Genomic DNA, 20,502 nt, shown 5'->3' with positions numbered 1-20,502 from the left:
GGTGGGGCTGAGGGATAGGGGATGAGCAGGGAAGGGGTGACGAGAGGCCGGTTGCCCCTCCCCTCTGCGGCATGTGAGCAGGAAGAAGCCCTGCGAAGTGACTTCCAGCTCGCCTCCCATCTGATCGGCCCCCGGCATCCTCCCAGGCCCGCCTCATTCTCTTCCGTGACGCCACCTGCTGATGCGGAGCTGAGGACACACTTCCCCTTAAGCATCTGATCCCAGTTCCACGAATGTTTCCAGGATTCTTTCCAGGCAGGCTGGGGTTCTGCCAAGTACTGGGGAGCTCCCTGGTGCCAGGGACTCCTGCAGCCCCTTCTCCATCTTGCCTGCTTCTCAGCCCCCCAACCACATTGCAGCCCAGGCAGTCCCAGAGGGTCTTTGTAAGCCCCGCTGCGCCCCCCTCTCCTGGCTCCAACTCCAGGCCGGCTCCCAAGGCTGGAGTTACTCCTTGTCCCGGGTGCCCCGCCCCAGCCTCACCCTTGCACCCACTCATCCCCATGGCCCACAGCCCTCATCTCCCACCCTGATCAGGCTGCTTCCTGCATGGTCCCGTGATTCCTGCTGACCTGAATCCTCCCTACCAGGTGACATCACACCCAGCCTCAGCCCAAGCCAGTCTGCGGGAAGCCATCCTGGCTGCCACCCCTCCCGCCTCTCCTGCTCTTAGGGACGGTAGGGCAGCCCATGGGGGTTGTTTTCCTGTTGACTCCTGTGAGGGTCTGTAGTCCTGATCCCTCCATCATATTGGGAGCTCAGTGAGTCCCCCTAGAGAATCCACATCCCATGTGCTCAGAAGGATGGAGAAGGATCCATCCCCAAACCCCTCTGTCCAGGCCCAGCTGAGGACTGGAGTCATGGGGAATGGACAGAAGTTAGGATCTTCAGATTCTAGATCTGCCTCACTCTCCTCACCAGCTATGGGCCTATGACTTCTCTCTTTGGGGCGAAGTCTAGGGACAGGGGCACTGCGTCCTTCTCTCCTGGAATTCGGTTTTATTTGGCTGGGCTGCAAATGAGAGTTCTTTTCAGGCAAAGTTTATGCCTTCTGCTGTCCCCTTGTGGCCAGCTGTTTTATCGACAGGCAGGTATCAGAGCCAAGGCAACTTTGAGGATGGTCACGAATAAGTGATGATAATGATAAGGTTGATGATGGTGGTGAATTATCTTATCCGTGACCCCAGGGTCTTCTCAGCCACAGGTGGGCTCTTTCTCTGCCCCTGGTCCCAAAGAGTATCCCTCAAACCTCTGATCCAGAGTCTTTGGGGGCAGCCCAGTCTGAGTCCTTTGTGGGAAAATGTCGTCTGGATCCACAGTGTAAGGAGTGGGGAAAAGATGATCTTGAAATGAGGGGAGGCAAGGAGGAGCCCCTGGGACAGCAAGGAAGAACAAGGGCTGAGCCTAGACCGCCTCATCCTGCAAGAAAGATACTCAGGGAATTCCCTGATGGTCCAGTGGTTAGCTCTTGGTGCTTTTGCTGCTGTGGGCCTGGGTTCAATGGTTGGTCAGAGAACTAAGATCTTGCTAAACCATGCAGCACAGCTGAAAAAAAAAAAAAGAAGAGAGAGACACTCAGAGATCATGCATGTAATCACAGTGCGTTGCAAACTCGCCTTAAAAGAATAAGAACTTTTTTTCCTAGTGAAATCTTCCTAGAGGCCCTTATCGTGAACTTGGATAAGTAGAGAACTATGAACAGGTAAGGGGGGCACTGAGGGTCACAGAGCAAGGGGTTGGGTGGCTTAAAGCTCCCTCAGTGGAGGAGAGGTGGAGACAGGACTGGTAACAACACGCAGGATTTGGAATCCAAGTGTTTACTAGCAGGGTCGGGTGCAAGATGGGTGGGGGAAGAGGCAGGAGATGGAGCCAGCCACGATGTCCCCCCCGGGGAAGAAGCCGTTTTAAGGAATCATGACAGGGAGACTCGCCCAAAAGTAGGGAGGCAGGAAGCAAGAGGACAGGGCAGGGGCCAGAGAACACGGAACAGTTGGGAGGTGAAGTGGCCTCTCATTGCTTCTTCCACCTGGAAGGTGCATCGTCTCTTCCACATCTGAAATCCAGCCCCCCTTCTGAGCTCAGCTCAAACGCTGCCTCCCTCAGGAAGCCCTCCCTGATCTCCTTGGTTGCAGTTGATGCCCCACTCTGCGTCCTCCTCCAGCTTCCTGCTTTCGCTTTACCACACTGTCCCCGGTATAGTTACTTGCTTGTTTGATTCCCTGATGAGCTCCTTGGGGCAGGTATTTCTGACAAGCAACCCGGTACTTCCTGATTCATTCATGAGAATGAATGAAGTCCTTTGTGCATAGTGGACATTTGAGATATATATTTTCATCAACAAGCTCCCGTGTGAATCCCATGAGGAGCACGTCAAGAAAGAAGCTCCCAGAGGAGCGGTGCCGGGATAAGGTAACTGCGCTTCAGTCTCGGCCTTGACGTGGAATTCACAATTGCCCTGCTCTGCAGTTGCCCACCAGAGGGCGCTCCAGCTCTCAATAAAGATGGTCGTGCCTGATCACCCGGCCCTGGCCTCAGCGCGGTCCCCAGGGGCTGAAGTCACCCACGTCGGATTGTAGCTGCTCAAGGCCTCGGGTCAGCGTGTCTGTGGCTGGCCAGCTCTTTTCCTGAGGGCGCTGGGCAGGGAAACACTGCCAGGGGTTAACAGGATGAAAAGGAAGATGGAAAACCACTGTTAGGAATTGCAGGGCCACTAATTCCAGATGCGGCGTAGGCAGTGCTGAGAGCACTGAGCTAGGGGCTTTTACAGCGTGTTTTTTTAGATTCTGAATTTGTCTATTTGGCATACATTTGTTACAAGTTACACCTCCCCTGTGATCTGGCTCTCGAAAGGACGCAAAAATCATACTGCAAACTCTTCAACCAATCCCGAGTCCCCCTAGCCACCTCCTTTGTATAACTCACTTCCCAAACCACTATTTCCCTAAATCACCAAGTGCTGGGTACCAGACCATGAGGGACAGCGCCCGCGCTCCAAAACCCGCTGTCACGACTCCCACAGTCCGGCCCTAAATCGGTGCCCCACCCCTGCCTTGCTTTTTCCGTGGAAACCCAATGAGGGCTGTGGCCTCGGTATTCCCCACGCTTCTCCTTCTCCCCTGTGTGGGCTGGCATGGCCCCTCCTCTTGGGAGAGGTAAGTAATAATGACATTGAGTCACCTACATACATTTAAATCCTGTGAGTACATTTTATTTATTTATTTTTATTGAAGTATAGTTGATTTATAATGTTGTTACTTTCCGCTGTTCTGTTAAGTGACTGTTATTTATACATGTGTGTGTGTATATATATATATATATAATATACACATATTCTTTTTTATTCTATTCTTTTCCATTATGGTTTATTCCAGGACAATGAATATAGTTCCCTGTGCTGCACAGTAGGACCCTGTTATCCATCTATTTTATTTGTAACAATTAGCATCTACTAACCCCAAACTCCCAGCCCATCCCTTTCCCACCTCTTCTTCTCCTTGACAACCACAAGTCTGTTCTCTGTGCCTGTTTCTGCTTCATAGACAGGTTTATTTTTGTCGTATTTTAGATTCCACATGTAAGTGATGTCGAATGGTCTTTGTCTTTCTCTTTCTGACTTACTTCACTTAGCATGATAATCTCTAGTTGCATCCATGTTGCTGCAAATGGAAATATTTTATTCTTTTTTATGGCTAAGTAACATTCCACTGTACATTTATAATCTTTATTCATTCCGCTGTTGATGGACATTTAGGTTCCTTCCACGTCTTGGCTATTGTGAATAATGCTGCTATCTATTCATCTGTGAATAGATGCTAGGGGTGCATCTATCTTTTTGAATTTATAGTTTTATCCAGATATATGGCCATCCTCCCATCAGCTTCCAGAGACGTGTTTATTCCTGAGTTTAGTGTTTATTGTTCTCGATTTTGTTTCATTTGTCACGTGTGTATATACATAATACACGTGCACATGTGTGTATTCCTAATGATATATTGATGTATCATGTATGTTTTTCAACTCCTGAACTTTATGTAAATGTAGCACATCTCATACACGTGCTCCTCTGTGACTTGCTCATGGAGCTTTTGTGGCTGCATGTTCTCTTCCCACTGACGTGACTCATCTTTTTCTCCCACGTGATAACCAACCCTTCACCCACTTGTTTGGTAACCACTTGGATTATTTCCAGGTTCTTGCTATTACAAATAGTACTGCTTTAAACATTTTTTCGCTTGTCTTCTGGTACAGGTATCAAAGAATTTCTCTAGGGCGGTGGTTCTGGGGGACAGTTACCTGGGGAAGCTTGGCCAAAATGGACCGCCTACAGTCCTATTCCAAAAAACTGACTTAATTAGTCTTTGGAAAGGGAGGATTCCGGGCAATGGTGTTTTTGTTGTTTTTTGGAGGTGGAAGGCTACCCAGGTGATTCTAATATAGGGCCATTATTAAAACTGATAGGGCTTCCCAAGTGGCACAGGTGGTAAATAATCCACTACCGGTGCAGGAGACATAAGAGACTCTGGTTCGATCCCTGGGTCGGGAAGATCCCCTGGAATAGGAAATAGGAGCCTGGAGGGCTACAGTCCATGGGGTTGCAAAGAGTTGGACACGACAGAGCAACTGAGCACACACCTTGAAACTGACACTCTGGGGGTAACGGCCTAAACCAGCTCCAGCAGCCTTGATGAAAAGTCCCCACCTGGCCGAGCCCGCGCCCATACTTGGTAGCGGATCCATGTGTCGCTTCCCCTCCCCCCCACAGGAAGCAGGCGGCTGTAGGTGGATCGCAAAGCTAGGTCTCTGATCTCCTGCCAACAACCGGAGCTGGCCAGGGGTGCTCCGTGGGGTGCTTGCTTGCACAGGAAAGCCCCTGCTTGATGTTGAAACTCAAGTGCAGCCTTCAGTGTGGAGCAGGTCTGGGCCCTCACTTGCTCTCTTCCTCCCACTCTCCAGCTCCGAAGGCCCTGCCCTCAGCACCCTTCCAGCTCTCTTGTGGTTCCCCTTGTGGTTCCCTTTCGGCTGTGTCTTAACCCCAAGGAAGGTGTGGTTTGCTCGGCTGCCCACACCACTAGATGCTTTAAAGTGACTTCAAAGAAAAGGGGAACGCCCCAACTGTTTGCTGTCAGATTTTGGAGATGACCTTAGAAGGAGTTCACTGAAAAATGATTCCCCAGCACCACTCAGGCCCACTGACAAAATGTCCAAGGACCTGGGTCACCTGTACCTTTAAAGGTCATCAGGTGATTGATGGTCGTAGCTTATTCTCTGGGTCTCACCCAGTCTCCAAATGTAAATTGTGGTTTTCAATGATATCTGAGACTGTTTTGGCTCCAAAACCTCCCCTCAGAGCTGCTGTTTTCTAAAGTCCACAGGTGTGAGGACCCGTGTACCTTCCGTGGACTCACTGAGCCGAGTGGCATCTGGGCACTGAGGCCACGTGGGCACTGCTGGCCAGCCAGGCCGCTCTGCAGCATGTTGCCCCAACTCTGAACCCTCATGTGGAGCAACCCAGCAGTGCTGGCCTGCGACTCTTAACTGCCAGACAGGAGGTAGCGTCACCCACTTTGCCAGCAGTGGTGGAGACGCAGAACAAGAATCAGGTCAGCAAGAACTGGTGGCACTTGCCCGGGGTTCTGCTAAACCCAGCCCAGCTCTTTGGCTCAGGATCTTCTCTCTTCAACCTGCAGGTAGAGATTTTCCTCCTTCACTTCGGCAACTGCAGTGGGAGCCACTAACAACATCCCGTCCCGTGGCTTGACTTGATAAATATCTGTTCACTTTGCCTAGTTGGGTGCTGGAGTGGGCACCATGGGTGTATACCAAACCACCCCAAATCTAGTGGCTTAACACCACACACATTTGTCATCTCAGATTCTGTGGCTTGGAAGTCCTGGCACCTAGAAGTTGGGCTCCCATGTAGAGTCCCACCAGCTGGGTTTCATCTGAAACCCAGGTCTTCTGAACTCTCCTGATTATTCAGTTCAGATTTCTGTTTTCAGGTGTGATTGCAGGGCTGAGGGCCTGTTTTCTCTTTGACAGTCATTGGGTCCTGCTCCCTGGTCCCAGAAGTTGCTTGTGGTTCCTTGCCTGTGGATCCCTCATAACATGGCAACTCAAGGCCAGCAAGAGAAACTTGTTCTCCAGTTCTCATAAAGGATAAACTGACTAGGTCAGGCCCATGCAGGATAATCACCCTCTTAAAAGACTGAAGGTCCATGGAGGATGTTTTCCCCATATTATTATTTTTATTGAAGTATAGTTGCTTTATAATACATTACAGGTGTACAATATAGTGATTCATGATTTTTCAAGGTTATACTCAATTTAGTTATTACAAAATATTGGCTATAGTCCCCATGTTGTAAAATAACATATCTATGAAGTTATTTTATACCTAATAGTTTATACCTTACTCCCCTACTCCTATAATGGCCCCCACCCCCTGAACCTAGTTTGTTCTCTGTATCTGTGACTTCTGCTGCTTTTTTGTTACATTCACTAGTTTGTTGTATTTTTTAGATTTCATATATAACTGGTATCATTATTTGTTTCTCATGTCAGCCTAATGCCCTCCAAGTCCATCCATGTTGTTGCAAATGGCAAAATTTCATTCCTTTTTATGGCTGAGTAATATTGCATTGTATGTATATACCACCTTCAGTGTTGATGTTTATTATTCATCTGTTGATGGACATTAGGTTGCTTCCATTCTTGGCAACTGTAAATAGTACTGCTATGAATACTGGGGTGCATATATCTTTTCAAATTAGCTTTTGGTTTTTTTGGATATAAATCCAGGAGTAGATTTGCTGGGTCATATGGCAGTTCTATTTTTAGTATTTTGAGAAACCTCCATATTCACAGTGGTTGCACCAGGGTTGTACATTCCCACCAACAATGTATGAGGGTTTCATGAGGGACTTTATCTGCAAATCCTTTCACATCCACCACACAATATAACCTAGTTAGAGCAGTGATGTCCTGTCACACTCACAGGTCCTGCTCGGCCTACCACTGGGGCTTCAGAGTCAAGCCACACCCGTAACTAAAATCCATCAGAATGGACAAATACCAATGGGCACTTTTCTTTATTGTTAAAACAGAAAATCCTGGGTCTCTTATATCCACACAATCTCTCTTGCTATCTGGCAAGATCAATTCCATGTTTGTGTAGGCAGGGAACAAGAACAGAGGGGCTCCTGCTCAGAGATTTATTGTTGGTTCCGCTTCTGTCCTGCTTCTCTCTAAATGCTCACCAGCACGGACTCTTCTCAAGGCGATGGAGGTCAGTCCTGATCTCTAAGTGCAGGAATGGCTCCCTGTGGTGTGACTCAGTCTCTCCAAAAATGGTTGTGGTCCCAGGTGAGCTTAGACGGCTGTGTCAGACATCACAGACACACAGACAGAGCCCCTCTTCACAGCGAATATGCGTAAGTACATACATTTTAATACCTGCTGATGAACAGAAATGAAATAGGACACAGCTGTAACACAGTAACACAGGGATGGGGGAGAGGAGTGGAGGGAGCAGGACACTGGATATGACCACAGCAACCCATGAGTGATTCCCTTGGTGCTCTGAGGTCACAAGACCCTCGCTTCACGCCACCAAAAACCGCATGGTGAATAAACCACCAACTCTGGGAGATGAGCTGTGGGCGCCGCTGCGGAGCTCAGAATGAGACAGGGCCCTCCCTGTCACGGTGTCAATACTCAAGGGCGGCGGGATCCGAGAGTGTCACAGTCAGCACTGACGCAGGGAGAGCGGCCTACTGGGGGCGAGCACCGTTCGCCTCGCTCTGGGTGAAGGAGGGCCCCACTCGGGTGGCGGGGCCCCAGGACACCTCGGTCTTGACCTATGGCAGCACTGCACAGCACCGCGCCCCGGCCGGCTCCACGCTGTCCCGAGCACCCTCCCCCCAGGGACCTAAGTCAGAGGAGATGGGGGCGTGAGGGGCGGGAGCTGGCGGAGGAGCAGGCGCGGCCCCCCTAGGCATCGTGGAGGCTGCGGTCACTCAGCAGCACCTTCTCCCCGGGCCTGAAGGCCGGCATCCCAAGGTAGGGGCAGCTGGCACAGCGGAAAGCATCGCCCAGGTAGCACTGTTGAGAGAAGAGACCACCCATTAGCGAGGCCGAGTGTCAGCTCTCCCGGAGACACGGGCTGGAAGATCATCTCATATATGGCCACAGCAGCCTGAAGAGAATGAGCGTGAGAATCTGTAGGTCCCGTTGAGACCCACAGACAGAGTCTTTAAGATCTCTGATTTCATGAAAGACAAAGGTCTAGAGAAAGCTCCTTAGGTGGACATACTTCTGGATTCTCAGCAGTTCAAGTCATAGCCACACGTAGCAAATGGTTAGGTAGCTTCGGGCCCAGTATGAAGCAGAAAGAAAGGGGCCAGAAATAAGAAATGACAGGCGCCTGCCTCCCTATGGGCCTGAGCGTGCTACCCACTCTCAGGCGATAACCCGTCTTCCCACTACTACCTGGAGACACAGTCTCGCATGTCCACCTATTGTTACAGTACTTGGGCAGTAGCTTCTGTAAAGCTGGAGTTGGTCTGTGTATGCGTTAGTCCTTTGTGAATACTGAGTAACCATCCAGATACTCACATTTCCACAAGCCGACTTGGGCTGAGAGCTTATCTGGTCCCTCGACTTCTCTTTTTCCAGTTCTTCTGCGAGGCCACAGGTGCTGGGGAAAGTCAGGAGCTGATGAGTGAGATTTCCCGCCACCTAAATCCTTGACAGACCTCCTTTCCCCTTGAGCCTTCACAGATGCAGACATGGACCTTTCCTGGTCTAGTCAGGTTTGGGCTCCACAACCCAATAAGTTATTGTTTGGAGATTCACACAGACATAGTAAACTATGGAAAAAGTCAGCAAGGAGGAATCCAAGCTTGGGAGAATGTAGCCTCTTGGGAGGGGAGGGAGGGAGATGCGGCTGAGGAAGCAGGCGGAGGCAACGTCTAAGGTTCCTGATCCTTAACCTGCGTGGTCAGTACCTGGGTGTTCGTTTTAGTATTCTTTAAAATGTACCTGTTTAGTACACTCTTCCATACATCTGACACAATTTCTAATAAGATATGTTTAGTAGCGAGGTGGCCCCAGCTCACCCCAAGGCTTACCAGTTCTTGCAGGCTTTCCTCTTTTTCCCTTCCCCACAGGAAGGGGCCCGCAAGGAAGCTGGGTCTGGCTTCTTCAGATCTTCTGCATCCAGCAGTTCATCTGAGTCGATAAGATCCTGGAGAGTGTTGGAGGCCATGAATGACACAGTCGTGCTCTCTGCTAATGAACAGCTGACGTGGTCACGGGCCACGGCCGCAGTTCACCCTTATGTCAGAAGGCGTCCACCACCCTACCCAGGGTTGATCATCACACCTAAGCCACCCACACAGCAAGTAAACTATGGGCATGGAAGCTGTACTGGGTTGTGAGGGGCCTGGGAACTCATTTATGATGTGCAGAGAATATGTGTGTGGAGGGTGGGAGGGAGGGAGCAGGAAGAACAGGGAAGTGTTATATGTACTTGAATATATATAAGGGCTGTCACATGAGAAAAGGGGATGGAATATTTTCTATATAATTTCAGGGGAAAAGGCAATAATAATATATACACTTGGGTAATGTGTGAGGACAATTAATCTGTAAGTTCTATGAGGATACACACCATCACCTATTTTGCTTACCACTAACCTCGATAGTTGCAGAAATGAAGCATTTTATTACAGAAAGCACAGATCTGAGATTTTAAGACAGTGAGCATTTGGTATCTTGTCCAGATGAAGAAGCCAAAAAATATTTTAGCTGACAAACTCTTTTTAGGTTTACACATGCCTACAAGAGTCTTCAGTATATCACATGAAGTGAGAACAAGAAAATCTGTGGGGAAAGATGCTGAAAAGGAAATGTAAGATGCCACCAATGTGGAGTTTCCTTCTGAGTCAAAAACACCAGTGTCAGGCACCACCACAAGGCTGGGCTTTAAATGCTTCCACACTTACGAACTCAGAGAGTCCATTCCAAACTATGACCGCTCAACCCAACATGAACATGAAAGTCACTGTCGTGTCTGACTCTTTGCAACCCCATGGGCTATACAGTTCATGGAATTCTCCAGGTCAGAATACTGGAGTGGGTAGTCTTTCCCTTCTCCAGGGGATCTTCCCAACCCAGGGATCAAACCCAGGTCTCCCGCATTGCAGTAGGATTCTTTACCAGCTGAGCCACAAGGGAAGCCCAAGAATACTGGAGTGGGTAGCCTATCCCTTCTGCAGCAGATCCTCCCAACCCAGGAATTGAAGCGGGGTCTTCTGCATTGCAGGCGGATTCTTTACCAACTGAGCTGAGGGAAGCCTAAAAGAAAGCAATCGGTGACCACAGAGCTGACTCACCACACTCTCATCCTCCATATCATTGGCTGAGAGGGTCCAGAGCTTGGCAGCTGCAGGGTCCACAGCAGGCTTCCCTGAGTCCAACCAATAAAAGAAAATGAACTTCAGAAAAGCAGTCGGAAACAAGGTCCACACACATATAAGTGCTTTCCTTTGAGGCTGTGCAGGGAACACACTGGACTGGGAGTCTAAAGACTTGGGCTCAAAGCCCGGCTCAACCACTTATAAAGGACCCATCGCTTTATGGTAATAAAAGTCATCCTTTGTTAAGCACTTGTTTTGTGCCAGATATTAATACTACATATTAAACACTTTACATATGTTATCTGGTTTAGTCTTGCTAACCACCTCATGAGGAAAGTTATCTGTCATCCTAATCTTATAAGGAAACAGATTTAGATACTTGGGCCAGTTCCATACAGCCACAAATACAAATACAGACACAGTCTGCCTAACGCTTTAAGCTTCCACTCTAGCTTGCGTTCTCCTCCTCCTCTTAAGTTTCAGCACGGGGCTTAATAATATTCCCTATACCCACAGCAGGAGATTTGCAGATTAAATGAGAAAGTGTGCCAAAAAGCATTGTGAATAGCAAAGCTTTGGTCTCATTTAAACTTGTTATAGACAAAAAAACGGGCTCTGGAGCTGACGGTGGTAGTGTAAGAACAAATCAGTGACAATTACACCTGATTCCCTTTCCAGGGGCTTCAGTGTGGGCTGGCTCATGAAGCAGGCTTGGGGGTAAAGTGTGCCCCCTGTGATCACTGTCACAACTGGATGCTCAGACCCCCACGGGGCAGGTCATCTAAGCAGATCCTAGCTGCTCTGGAACTTTGAATCCAAAGGTTAGAATGCCAAGGAATTTCTTGAAGATTCAGGTTGGACAGCCAAAACAGCAGTGTGAATGCACCTGTAAACTTCTGTCTGCCTCACAGCTGGGAAAATTCTTGTCAACCTGGGCATTAAAAGACAGTGCTAGGAAGGGTGAGAATGATATAAAGGACTGGGTGTAATTTTCTAAACAGAAGAGCTATTTCTATAAGTGTCTTAAGATCCTCAAAGGAAGAAAAGCAGACTTCAATGGGACAGAGAAAAGGACATACAGGAAGAGGAACAGGGCAGTCTTATCTGTCACGACCGCCCCTGGGAGGTCTTCAGAGCGTAGTGTCATGATTCTGGGGTCTGGAAAGACTTCATTAGCTAATGAAGCTATAGGACTCGGGACTCTGGAACCTGGAGGCCTCAGCATCCTCTGGTGAAGAAGGAGGGGCTGAACTAGGTAATATCTACGTGTCACTTCAGTTTCAGATTTGAATGTGCCCAGGACAGCAGTACATTAAGCATCCTTCTATTTGGAAATGAGAGAAATTAAGGAAGGAGCTGATCCTATAAAGTTCTCACCACCTCACTCAGATCTCTGGCTCGGTTTCTAACTGGACCTCCTTTAGCCACTCAGACAGACATGTCCCTAGGCCATCTCACCGGAAGACTTCTTGGCAGTAGAAAGCTTAAGTTGACTAGAAGAGCCCACTTCAAAGTTGGGCTTTTTGCCTGTGATCTGCACAGAGAGCAGGCTGTCGCTGTGGTAAGCCAGGTGTTCTCGGACAGACTGAATCTCCTCGGGGCTCAAGGACTCGCGCTGCAGCTGGAATTCAAGACATCAGCGATTAGGGCACATCACAGTCCTTCCGACAGTGTGGCACTGTACCGCGTCCCCCCACGGATGTCAAACGCTCACGTATGGAGGAAGCACATGACAGAGGGAGATCACAGACAAGGCCTCATGCCTCCCGTTCTTCAGAGCGTTAACTTCTGTCTACATGTTTACAGTTAGCCCATTCCATGGAAAGTTTGAAAGTATTCATCAGATAGCTGTCTATTGGGTCCAAGGCGCTGTGCAAGGCATTGTGGGGACTATAATGATTATAATTATCAAGATGAAAAGGATCAAAGCCCTATAGGATCATAGCGGGGAAGCATGCCCACGTAAAGAGGCTAGAAATGAAATATGTAGTAGAGAAAGAGAACCAAGGGGGAGGGAAATGCTTTTTATGTTCCTTGAGATGAAGCAGCAGGCAGTAAAGGTAGGAAAAACGGTGGGAGGTGCTGCCTCTGCGTCCAAGAATTAAGGAATGAATGGCCACAAAAATCACAGTCCATTTATACCACTGAATGTTGTTCCATCATTAATAACCAAGTGGGGAACACACTGATATGGATAAATGTTGAGCGTATCTAAAGGTGGGGAAAAGAGCTAGTGACTTCACAATGTATAATGTGACTTGATTTACATTAAAAACGTGGAGACATACACACATAACACTCTTGTAAATGCGTAAAATGTCTGAACAGCTACACCAAAAAATGTATTGGTGGCTTCCTCTAGGGAGGGAAGTGTAAGCAAGGTCTGAGATGTCACTTTAAATTCTTTGGTCTTAATTGAAGTTTTATGAACATCCCATATTTCAGAATAAAAGAATAGAAGAACTTTAACTAAAAACAAAAATAAAAAAGAAAAAGTATAAACTGAGGCCCAAGGCCATGTACAGATCCAAGTATGACAACTACTGTGATATACCACCTACCTCTCACACAAGAACATCTGGGCATGGGAGAATGCAGAACCATGAATACCTGTTTAATGTTAATGTTTCTATTGAATTGTCAAAAAGGATTTCCCCTCCAACCTATTCCAGCCTCCCACCAAAAAGCCAAGGAAAATAACTGTGTAAGATTTGTGTAATAATTGTGTAATAATTACAGGTGACTGCCTTCTACATGGGCCTAAGACTTGTGTCCACTAAGAGATGTCTTGCTCCCTTTCTGCCTCAGGCGTCAGAACCAGTACCGAGACCAGAAAACAGCCCCACATGGGCCCAAGCTGAGTCTCTCCAGAGCAGGCTGATTTCAGAGGTCTCCTCCTTTGAGGTATCAGGTATCTTCTCTACTTGTTTGCTAGTCTAAGTGACGCCGCTCACCTCACCTCAGGGTTATTTCTCCCAGATTCTCTCTGTATCGTCTGACAAAGAGACACTGGGTTTAGTCACCCAAGGCTTAAATTCCTAGCGAAGAAGGTCGTCTACAAACATACCTCTTTTACTTCCACAAGACCAGAAAGAGTCAGGGCTGAACACAGCTTAGATGCCGTCTTCACTTTGCTATTGTTAACTGCTAAGAGGAAAACCCCAATTAGTAGCTTTATAGGCCAATGCAGGAAAAATTATAAAGGCTCTATCCTAGTAGAGTCACCAGGGCATTAAAATAATAATAACCTATTCTGTTCAATAGAATATAAATATATTTATATACAATATAAATATGTATATATTTTTAATGATATTTTAATTAGAGAAGTACTTTTGGTTGTTCAAAGTGCTCTTATACAATAAATCCTTTATTATTGTTTCTTGTCACCCTCTGTTTCTGAGAAATACTTAATCTTACAGGGGCTGCTAGATAATGACTGAGAAAGAGGATTAGAAACTGTATACAAGTATCTTTGTATGGTTCTGGTAAGACGCTGTGTTTAGCCACTCAAGGTTTACCTCCTGGCAAAGAAGGCTATATCTGCTCCTAACATCACAAGTTTGTGTTTCCACATAAACACATCTATATGTTTCAAAATACTTTCATTTCTATTATCATAATTGATGAAATAATACATCACATTTTGATAGAAAGTCTAAGTTAAAATGCTAAAACTCTAGAATGACTCTGACAGCTTTACCACTAAGCAAAAAAAAATTTTTAAGGTTTTTATTTCTTGGATTCTATCTTTAGTTTCACATGAATCAATACTTACCTCATCACTCTAGGACTATATTTTAATTTTTGAGTTTGAAATACTATAGATGTACAGTAAATTAAAAAAAAGTTCAGGGAGGTTCGGAGGACCCTTCCCCTCACCTCCCCATGGTAATATCTTATACAACTGTTATATAGTATGAAGGCTGGGAAACTGTCACTTATAGTCCACAGAGCTTATCCCGGTTTCACCAGTTTTACATACATTTGTGTGTGTGTGTGTGTGTGTGTGTGTGTGTGTGTGTGTGTGGTTTCACCAGTTTTACATACACTTGTGTGTGTGTGTGTGTGTGTGTGTGGTTTCACCAGTTTTACATACACTTGTGTGTGTGTGTGTGTGTGTGTGTGTGTGTGGTCTTCATCACCACAAGGAGCCCTCATACACCCCCTTTATAGCCTCATGAACACCCTTCCCTCCTGATCCTAACCGCTGACAGTGGCCACCCTCTTCCCTGTCACTATAACTTTGTTATTTCAAGAATGTTCTGTGAATGGAACCATACAGCATGTAAGCTTTGGAGACTGGATTTCTTTCACTCAGCATGATTCCCTTGAGACTCATCCAAACTGTTGCATGTGGCAATCGTTTGTTCCTTTTTTTTTTTTTTTTTTTTTACTGCTGCATAGTTTTCCATTGTGTGGATGTACCAGTTAAACCATTCACCTGTTGAAGGATCCAGCCATTTTCAGATGAGCAGTTTCCTTCTATTTTACTACCTAGTGGGTCAAAGATCACAATTTATTCAGATGTGTGGTTCAGAGTTTTACAATAACTTATCCTTAAGGATAAGGTTTAGTATAGGAATACTGATCTCCAAATGATACCTGCTACTCAGAGAGATGCAGCGAACATACCTAAGATTCAACCCTGTTAAATCTTAGGGTTTAAGTGGGTCTTTCAAGTGAAGATCTAGTCTTTTAAGTGAAGCTCTCCTTACCTACAGCTGTCTCTACAGGCTCCTTCAGAAAAAGACATCCACCAGGCCGAAGAATCCGGGCCATCTCAGCCAAAATTTCAGCACTGTGCAGAGTGGTGCTTCCAGGAATTACACCCGACAAAACAATGTCAAAGCTAGATTCTTTGTGGGCAGCTGAAAAGAAGGAAGACTCTAATTAGTGGTCACCTGGGCCCCAGAAGTCATCGACCAAGCCCCCACAAAAGCTACATGCATGGCCCCATAAAATAAACACCTACCTGTTCTGCAAATGCTATTATACCACTGTTACTACCAAGTGAGGCAAGGATGCTTGCTCTCCCGCAGTCTTACTAACTTCTTTTTTTACATGCTCAGGGGGAAAAGTAAAAAAAGAGGGTGGATGAAAAACAAGCTTTAAAAAAAAGATGTAGAACGGGTTCAATGGGTAAAGAAACTGCCTGCAATGCAGGAGACATGGGTTCAATCCCTGGGTCAGGAAGATCCCCTGGAAAAGGAAATGGCAACCCACTCCAGTATTCTTGCCTGGAGAATTCCATGAACAGAGGAGCCTGGCGGGCTACAGTCCAAAGGGTCACAAAGAGTTGGATACGACTAAGCGGCTAAGCATGAAGTAATAAGAAATAAGAAGCTGATTACACAAATCATCAACAATATCTAAGTCCACTATACCTCAACCGAAACATACTATCATGTGCCACCCGGAACAAGAACCCAGCCACCAAGGACGGCAGAAAAGCAGCACCCCCAGCATAACTATCTGCCCTGAAGGGCAACCTGGGCAGGTACTTACACTGCAACAGCTGGTTGATATTTTCCACAGACACTCGGCCCTCATCGCCAGTTAAGGCTTGAAGCTTATCCACCAGATCTTTCAGAGCCTCCACCGGGGATGACTTATCCCAGATCACTGCCACAAACTGGCCAGCTGAGATCCCAAAATCTGCCATTCCCGCCGTGCTGTGGACCTAAAAGCTATGGGCCAAAAAAAGAGTCAAAGCTGAGCAGAGACAAACATGCAATGATTAGAATTACACCTAATTTTGACCTCCCATTAGAAAATCTCACTGTAGATAGCAGAGTGTGATTAAGTAAACCCATTATCCAAGGTTTCATAACCCCAACATTCCCAAACATGGCAGGTGACTTCCTTAGTGAGAATCCTGACTGGGGAGTCAAGTAAGGAGGTTGAAGGCACAAAGATTATTTTCTCTTTGATATGAAAACCCAGCTTGAACAGAATATAAAACACACAGGACATTAATTAAGCAGAAGTAGGACTCAGCAAGGGAGGCAAATAAGTTGGCTGCCATATCCTAACCACAAGCTGAGATGTTTTTAAAAGGAGACAACATATGTAAGTTTAGCAAATTGAATAATGATATTTCCCCATTCATCAAGATATGAAAATTCAATTTCACTGAGTCTGCAGTGATCAATGGTATCTACCATGTCTTTAACAATACTAGCCAAACTCTTCAAAGCTTTTAATATACATTATCTCAACTGAACCCAAGTATAATCTTAACCTAGGTACTCCTCCCACTTTATAGTCAGGACACAAGCTGTTAACTTTGCCCAGGTCACATAACTGGTAAGTGTTATGGGGATACAGAAAGAGCTGGGATTTGAATCCCAATCTGTATGACTGTAAAACTTTCGACCTACAGAAATTTCCTCCCACCGGAGTCAACTTTCTCTTTCACTTGATACTCAGACGGAGTATACAATGTCCTCACAATGCACTCAGGTCAGCAAGATAGCAGCCTACTTAGTTCCCCTTTTCTTTCTTAGACATTAATGACGCTGAGTCCCTGCCTGCAGATAGCTCTACCAAATGACACGAAGACAGAGCTGTAGGAGAGAGGTCATTTGTGGATCGGTCTTAAGTGGAACACTTCTGTCAGAAGCTGCAGGAGAGAGGTCATGCGTGGATCGGTTTTAAGCAGAACACTTTTGTCTTCTGAGAGGTGGCTAAGTGAAGTAAAGTCACTCAGTCGTGTCGACTCTTTGCGACCCCATGGGCTGTAGCCCACCAGGATCCTCAGTCCACGGGATTTTCCAGGCATGAATACTGGAGTGGGTTGCCATTTCCTTCTCTAGGGGGTCTTCCTGACCCAGGGATTGAACCCAGGTCTCCCGCATTGTAGGCAGACACTTTACCATCTGAGCTACCAGGGAAGCCCGAGAGGTGGCTAACCCAGTAACAATTATGTCACCACAAACATAAGCTCATTCTGGGACTGAGCTTAAGCCAGGCACACACACTCTTCCTTCTTCCAAAACGTTCCCTTCAAATGACTTGCCTTTCAGCCTATTAAAACATGCTGAGGTTAGCCAGGCATCCTTAAATATGATAGTACTTTTGATTTTGTCGTTCATCTTCTAAAGGAGTTACTAAGGCTTTTATTTTCTAGAGCAAAGTCAAATCTCCTCAGTCTTCTGGATCCAGGTGCTCTGTAATCTCTGGCGCTCCAATCTCCTACCTCCCCTTGTTCAATGGAAAAGCCTGGCATTTTTCACTCCATCATGCCTTTTATCTGATTCCTTCCTTGTGGAATACCTTTATTATCCCAACCTGCCTTCAAGGCACAGTAAAAGGATGCCAAGTGTTATCAGACAAACAGGACTCCTTATTCACTAAATTGTGGTTTTTAAATCCCTAAAAAGCACACAATCAAGAACTGAAACTTTAAGCTCTCAACTGTAACATGATGTTGAGGAAGAACCCTTACAAGTCTTTCAAGTGAACAACTTGGGATCTCACATTTAAGAACCAACTGCGAAAGACAGGAATATGGACAGCTGGGCATGAAGTTATTTAACGACCTGTTTCTAGAATGATGTTGAAACAAGTTCTCCCTGGGGGCCATGGGAAAAGATCCTTTCCCGTTACACCAACCTTGCACTGTACTCACAGAAAACCCCTCGTGCAAGAACCAAGGGGCCAAAGGCTACTAATTAGCAAGAGAAACGCAAAAGGCCAGATCTCTAGACCTTTTCAGCAAACTTAATGGAGGCAGAGTTTTATAGAGCACAGGTTTCCAACAGAAATGAACTGGGTTCTGTCTAGCACTAGATCTTCTATTCATTGGCTACATAACCATGGATCTGATTAGCCTCTCTCTTTTCTCATTAATAAAGTAGGGATAATGATCTTATATTTTGCAAGGCGGTGGCAAGAATAAGAAGATAAAAATATGCAAAGCACTCAGCAGGGCCTGGCACATAAAGCTCAATAAAATAATGTTCTCAGAGAATTCTGAGCCTCCACTTCTCTGGGGCCAGTCTATTTGCCTTTCCTTCAAACAGTCCTATAAAATCTTGTTCCTCCTCAGCCCTGCCAGCTGGGAGGGCTCCCCAGGGAGAGATGTGAAGCTGCTTTTTCATTGTTAAAATTACACAATATAAGAGCCACACTTTATGACATCTTATACAGTACTCCAGTGGGATTGTGTCCGTAAATTAGAAGACTGGGAAGTGCTCTGTGTTCCATATCCCCTGAAACTAATCTTCTATGGCAACAGGGAGCTCATAAAATACATTTATTAAATATTAACCCTCAAAAAACAAGACACTGCCACCATTTGCGGTCAGCATTTTCCAAATAAAATGGGACACAGTGTTCTTTTAAACATCTAAAAGTGAAAGTGTAATGTTATTCATCATCGGAGTTTTATGTTGTTGTCAATGTTTTTTCTAAAAAGACATAAGGAAAAAAATGTCTGGCACCTAGGTCAACATACTTAGAAGTGTGACTCGGAGCCCCAGTTTCATTAAAGTGGCAGAGTAGAAGTCATTGTCATGTCACTGCATTTATCTGAGAACAACTTCTGGAGATTCACTTGTTTATTTTTAAGACACCTGTAAACATCAAATCTTGAGGCATTTGGCTTCCTTTAAGGATGAAGGCGGGGGAAAGAATTAAAAAAAAAAAAAAAGACTGAAGTTTGGATTTCAGCTCAAACCAAGGATCAAATCCTTTTAAGTCAAATGTATAAAAAAACTTCTGAGCATACTGACAGTTATCAGGAAAATTTTAATTCAAATAAACTGAAACACACACACAGAAAAAAAGGTGATAATCTGTAAGGAAGTAGTAAACTCAAAGGAAAAGAAACGGACAACTTTGTCTCCAAGTAAATTGTAGATTTTCCACAAGAGAGAGAAGCTGGAAGATGAGTGGACAGAATTCAGAAAACAAAACCTCATGGAGAGATTAGTAGGGCTTTACCCAAATCGAGAAATATGGATCTGAAATTTTAACATCTGGGGAGTAGTTCTGGCTTAAGAGGAGGCTTCCCCCACACTCACACAGGGGAGAAGAAGTAATTGAAAAGACTAGAATTGATAAGCTAACTGAAAAGATTAAAGTTGCAAAGATGCAAAAGAGAAAAGGGTCTAACTGCACAAAATTTACAGAATGGCATGCTTAGCTCCTGCCCTCTGGTATCTCTAACCCCCAAAGTCATTTACTTCTTCCGACTATTATGAAGCCTTCCTTGTTGATTAATTACCCAGTGAGGCACTCCGTATTTATATTTCTGTTCAGTGACTAGTCTATGACCTCCCTGAGTCATGCAGAGCTTGGCACTCAATGTGAGAATAAAGGCCACCAGCCTTTCCCAAACTCACAGATCATCGAAATCACCCGGAGGCACGTTAAAATAAGATTCCACGGGTACATTCAGAGGTATTGAATCGATTCTCCAGGAGAAAGATCTCCGGATCCAATTTACTAACAAGCATCCTGATGGCTTTTCCAACCTGGCAAGTTTGGTAATACTCAATTATACCAACTCAACACCTTGGAGGTTCGGGGAAGACACAGGTTCAAATTTACAACCTGGGGCTCCAGCGACCCTCACAAAGGAAACTTCGGCTTCCCCGATGTTTGCAAAGAGGGACGGAGACTCAAGGTCATAACAGCTTGCTACTAGCAGTAGTGGGTCTCAGACTCCGACCTCCCGGTCCCCAGCTCAGCGCTGTCCCCCGGGCCTCAGGCTGGGTCCGGCTGCGCGGGAGATAAGGCAGCCCGGGAAGGGCCGAAGCCACCACTCCAGGGGCCCCAGGGGAGACAGGGCCAACGCGGCCCCTCACACCGGCTTCCTCCGGGGGAAACCCAGCTGTGGTCCTCAAGGAGGTGGCCATGGCCACGTCTCCGCCGAAGGATGGGGCTGGAAATGGAAAAAGAGCCGATGTAGAGGAGAGAATGGGTCGGGAGGGGACCGTTGGGGACGATCGAGCTCACGCACCATCAGAAGAGCGCTCACCTGCCGCCCTGAGCTCGCTCCGGGATTCTCCGCATCCGCCGGCTACACACCTCGCGCCTCTCGCGAGAGGAGAAAACTCCCACAGCGCGGGGGAAGACG

At 46.4% G+C, this 20,502-nt stretch overlaps 1 protein-coding gene across 3 annotated transcripts; it reads right to left on the bottom strand.

The window, feature by feature from the left end:
- Positions 1-7,424: 7,424 nt before the first annotated feature.
- On the bottom strand, positions 7,425-20,500 carry CIAPIN1 (cytokine induced apoptosis inhibitor 1). Of its 3 annotated transcripts, none has more exons than XM_020903811.2 (9): positions 20,404-20,500; positions 15,924-16,105; positions 15,134-15,286; positions 13,483-13,562; positions 11,874-12,036; positions 10,392-10,465; positions 9,126-9,241; positions 8,611-8,692; positions 7,425-8,097 (listed from the first exon to the last, which is right to left on the bottom strand). In XM_020903811.2, exons 2-9 carry the CDS (start codon positions 16,078-16,080, stop codon positions 7,987-7,989), a joined length of 936 nt encoding a protein of 311 aa, XP_020759470.2. In that variant the 5' UTR covers positions 16,081-16,105; positions 20,404-20,500; the 3' UTR covers positions 7,425-7,986. The 3 variants fall into 3 exon arrangements, with proteins under 3 accessions (XP_020759470.2, XP_020759473.2, XP_020759471.2); XM_020903814.2 differs by having other exon boundaries at positions 13,483-13,559; XM_020903812.2 differs by having other exon boundaries at positions 20,386-20,466.
- Positions 20,501-20,502: the final 2 nt, after the last annotated feature.

This window comes from Odocoileus virginianus, chromosome 20, assembly GCF_023699985.2.
Source record: "Odocoileus virginianus isolate 20LAN1187 ecotype Illinois chromosome 20, Ovbor_1.2, whole genome shotgun sequence".
Taxonomy (NCBI): domain Eukaryota; kingdom Metazoa; phylum Chordata; class Mammalia; order Artiodactyla; family Cervidae; genus Odocoileus; species Odocoileus virginianus.
Note: the sequence above shows the minus strand (reverse complement) of the source record. Positions and strands in the feature narration are given on the sequence as shown.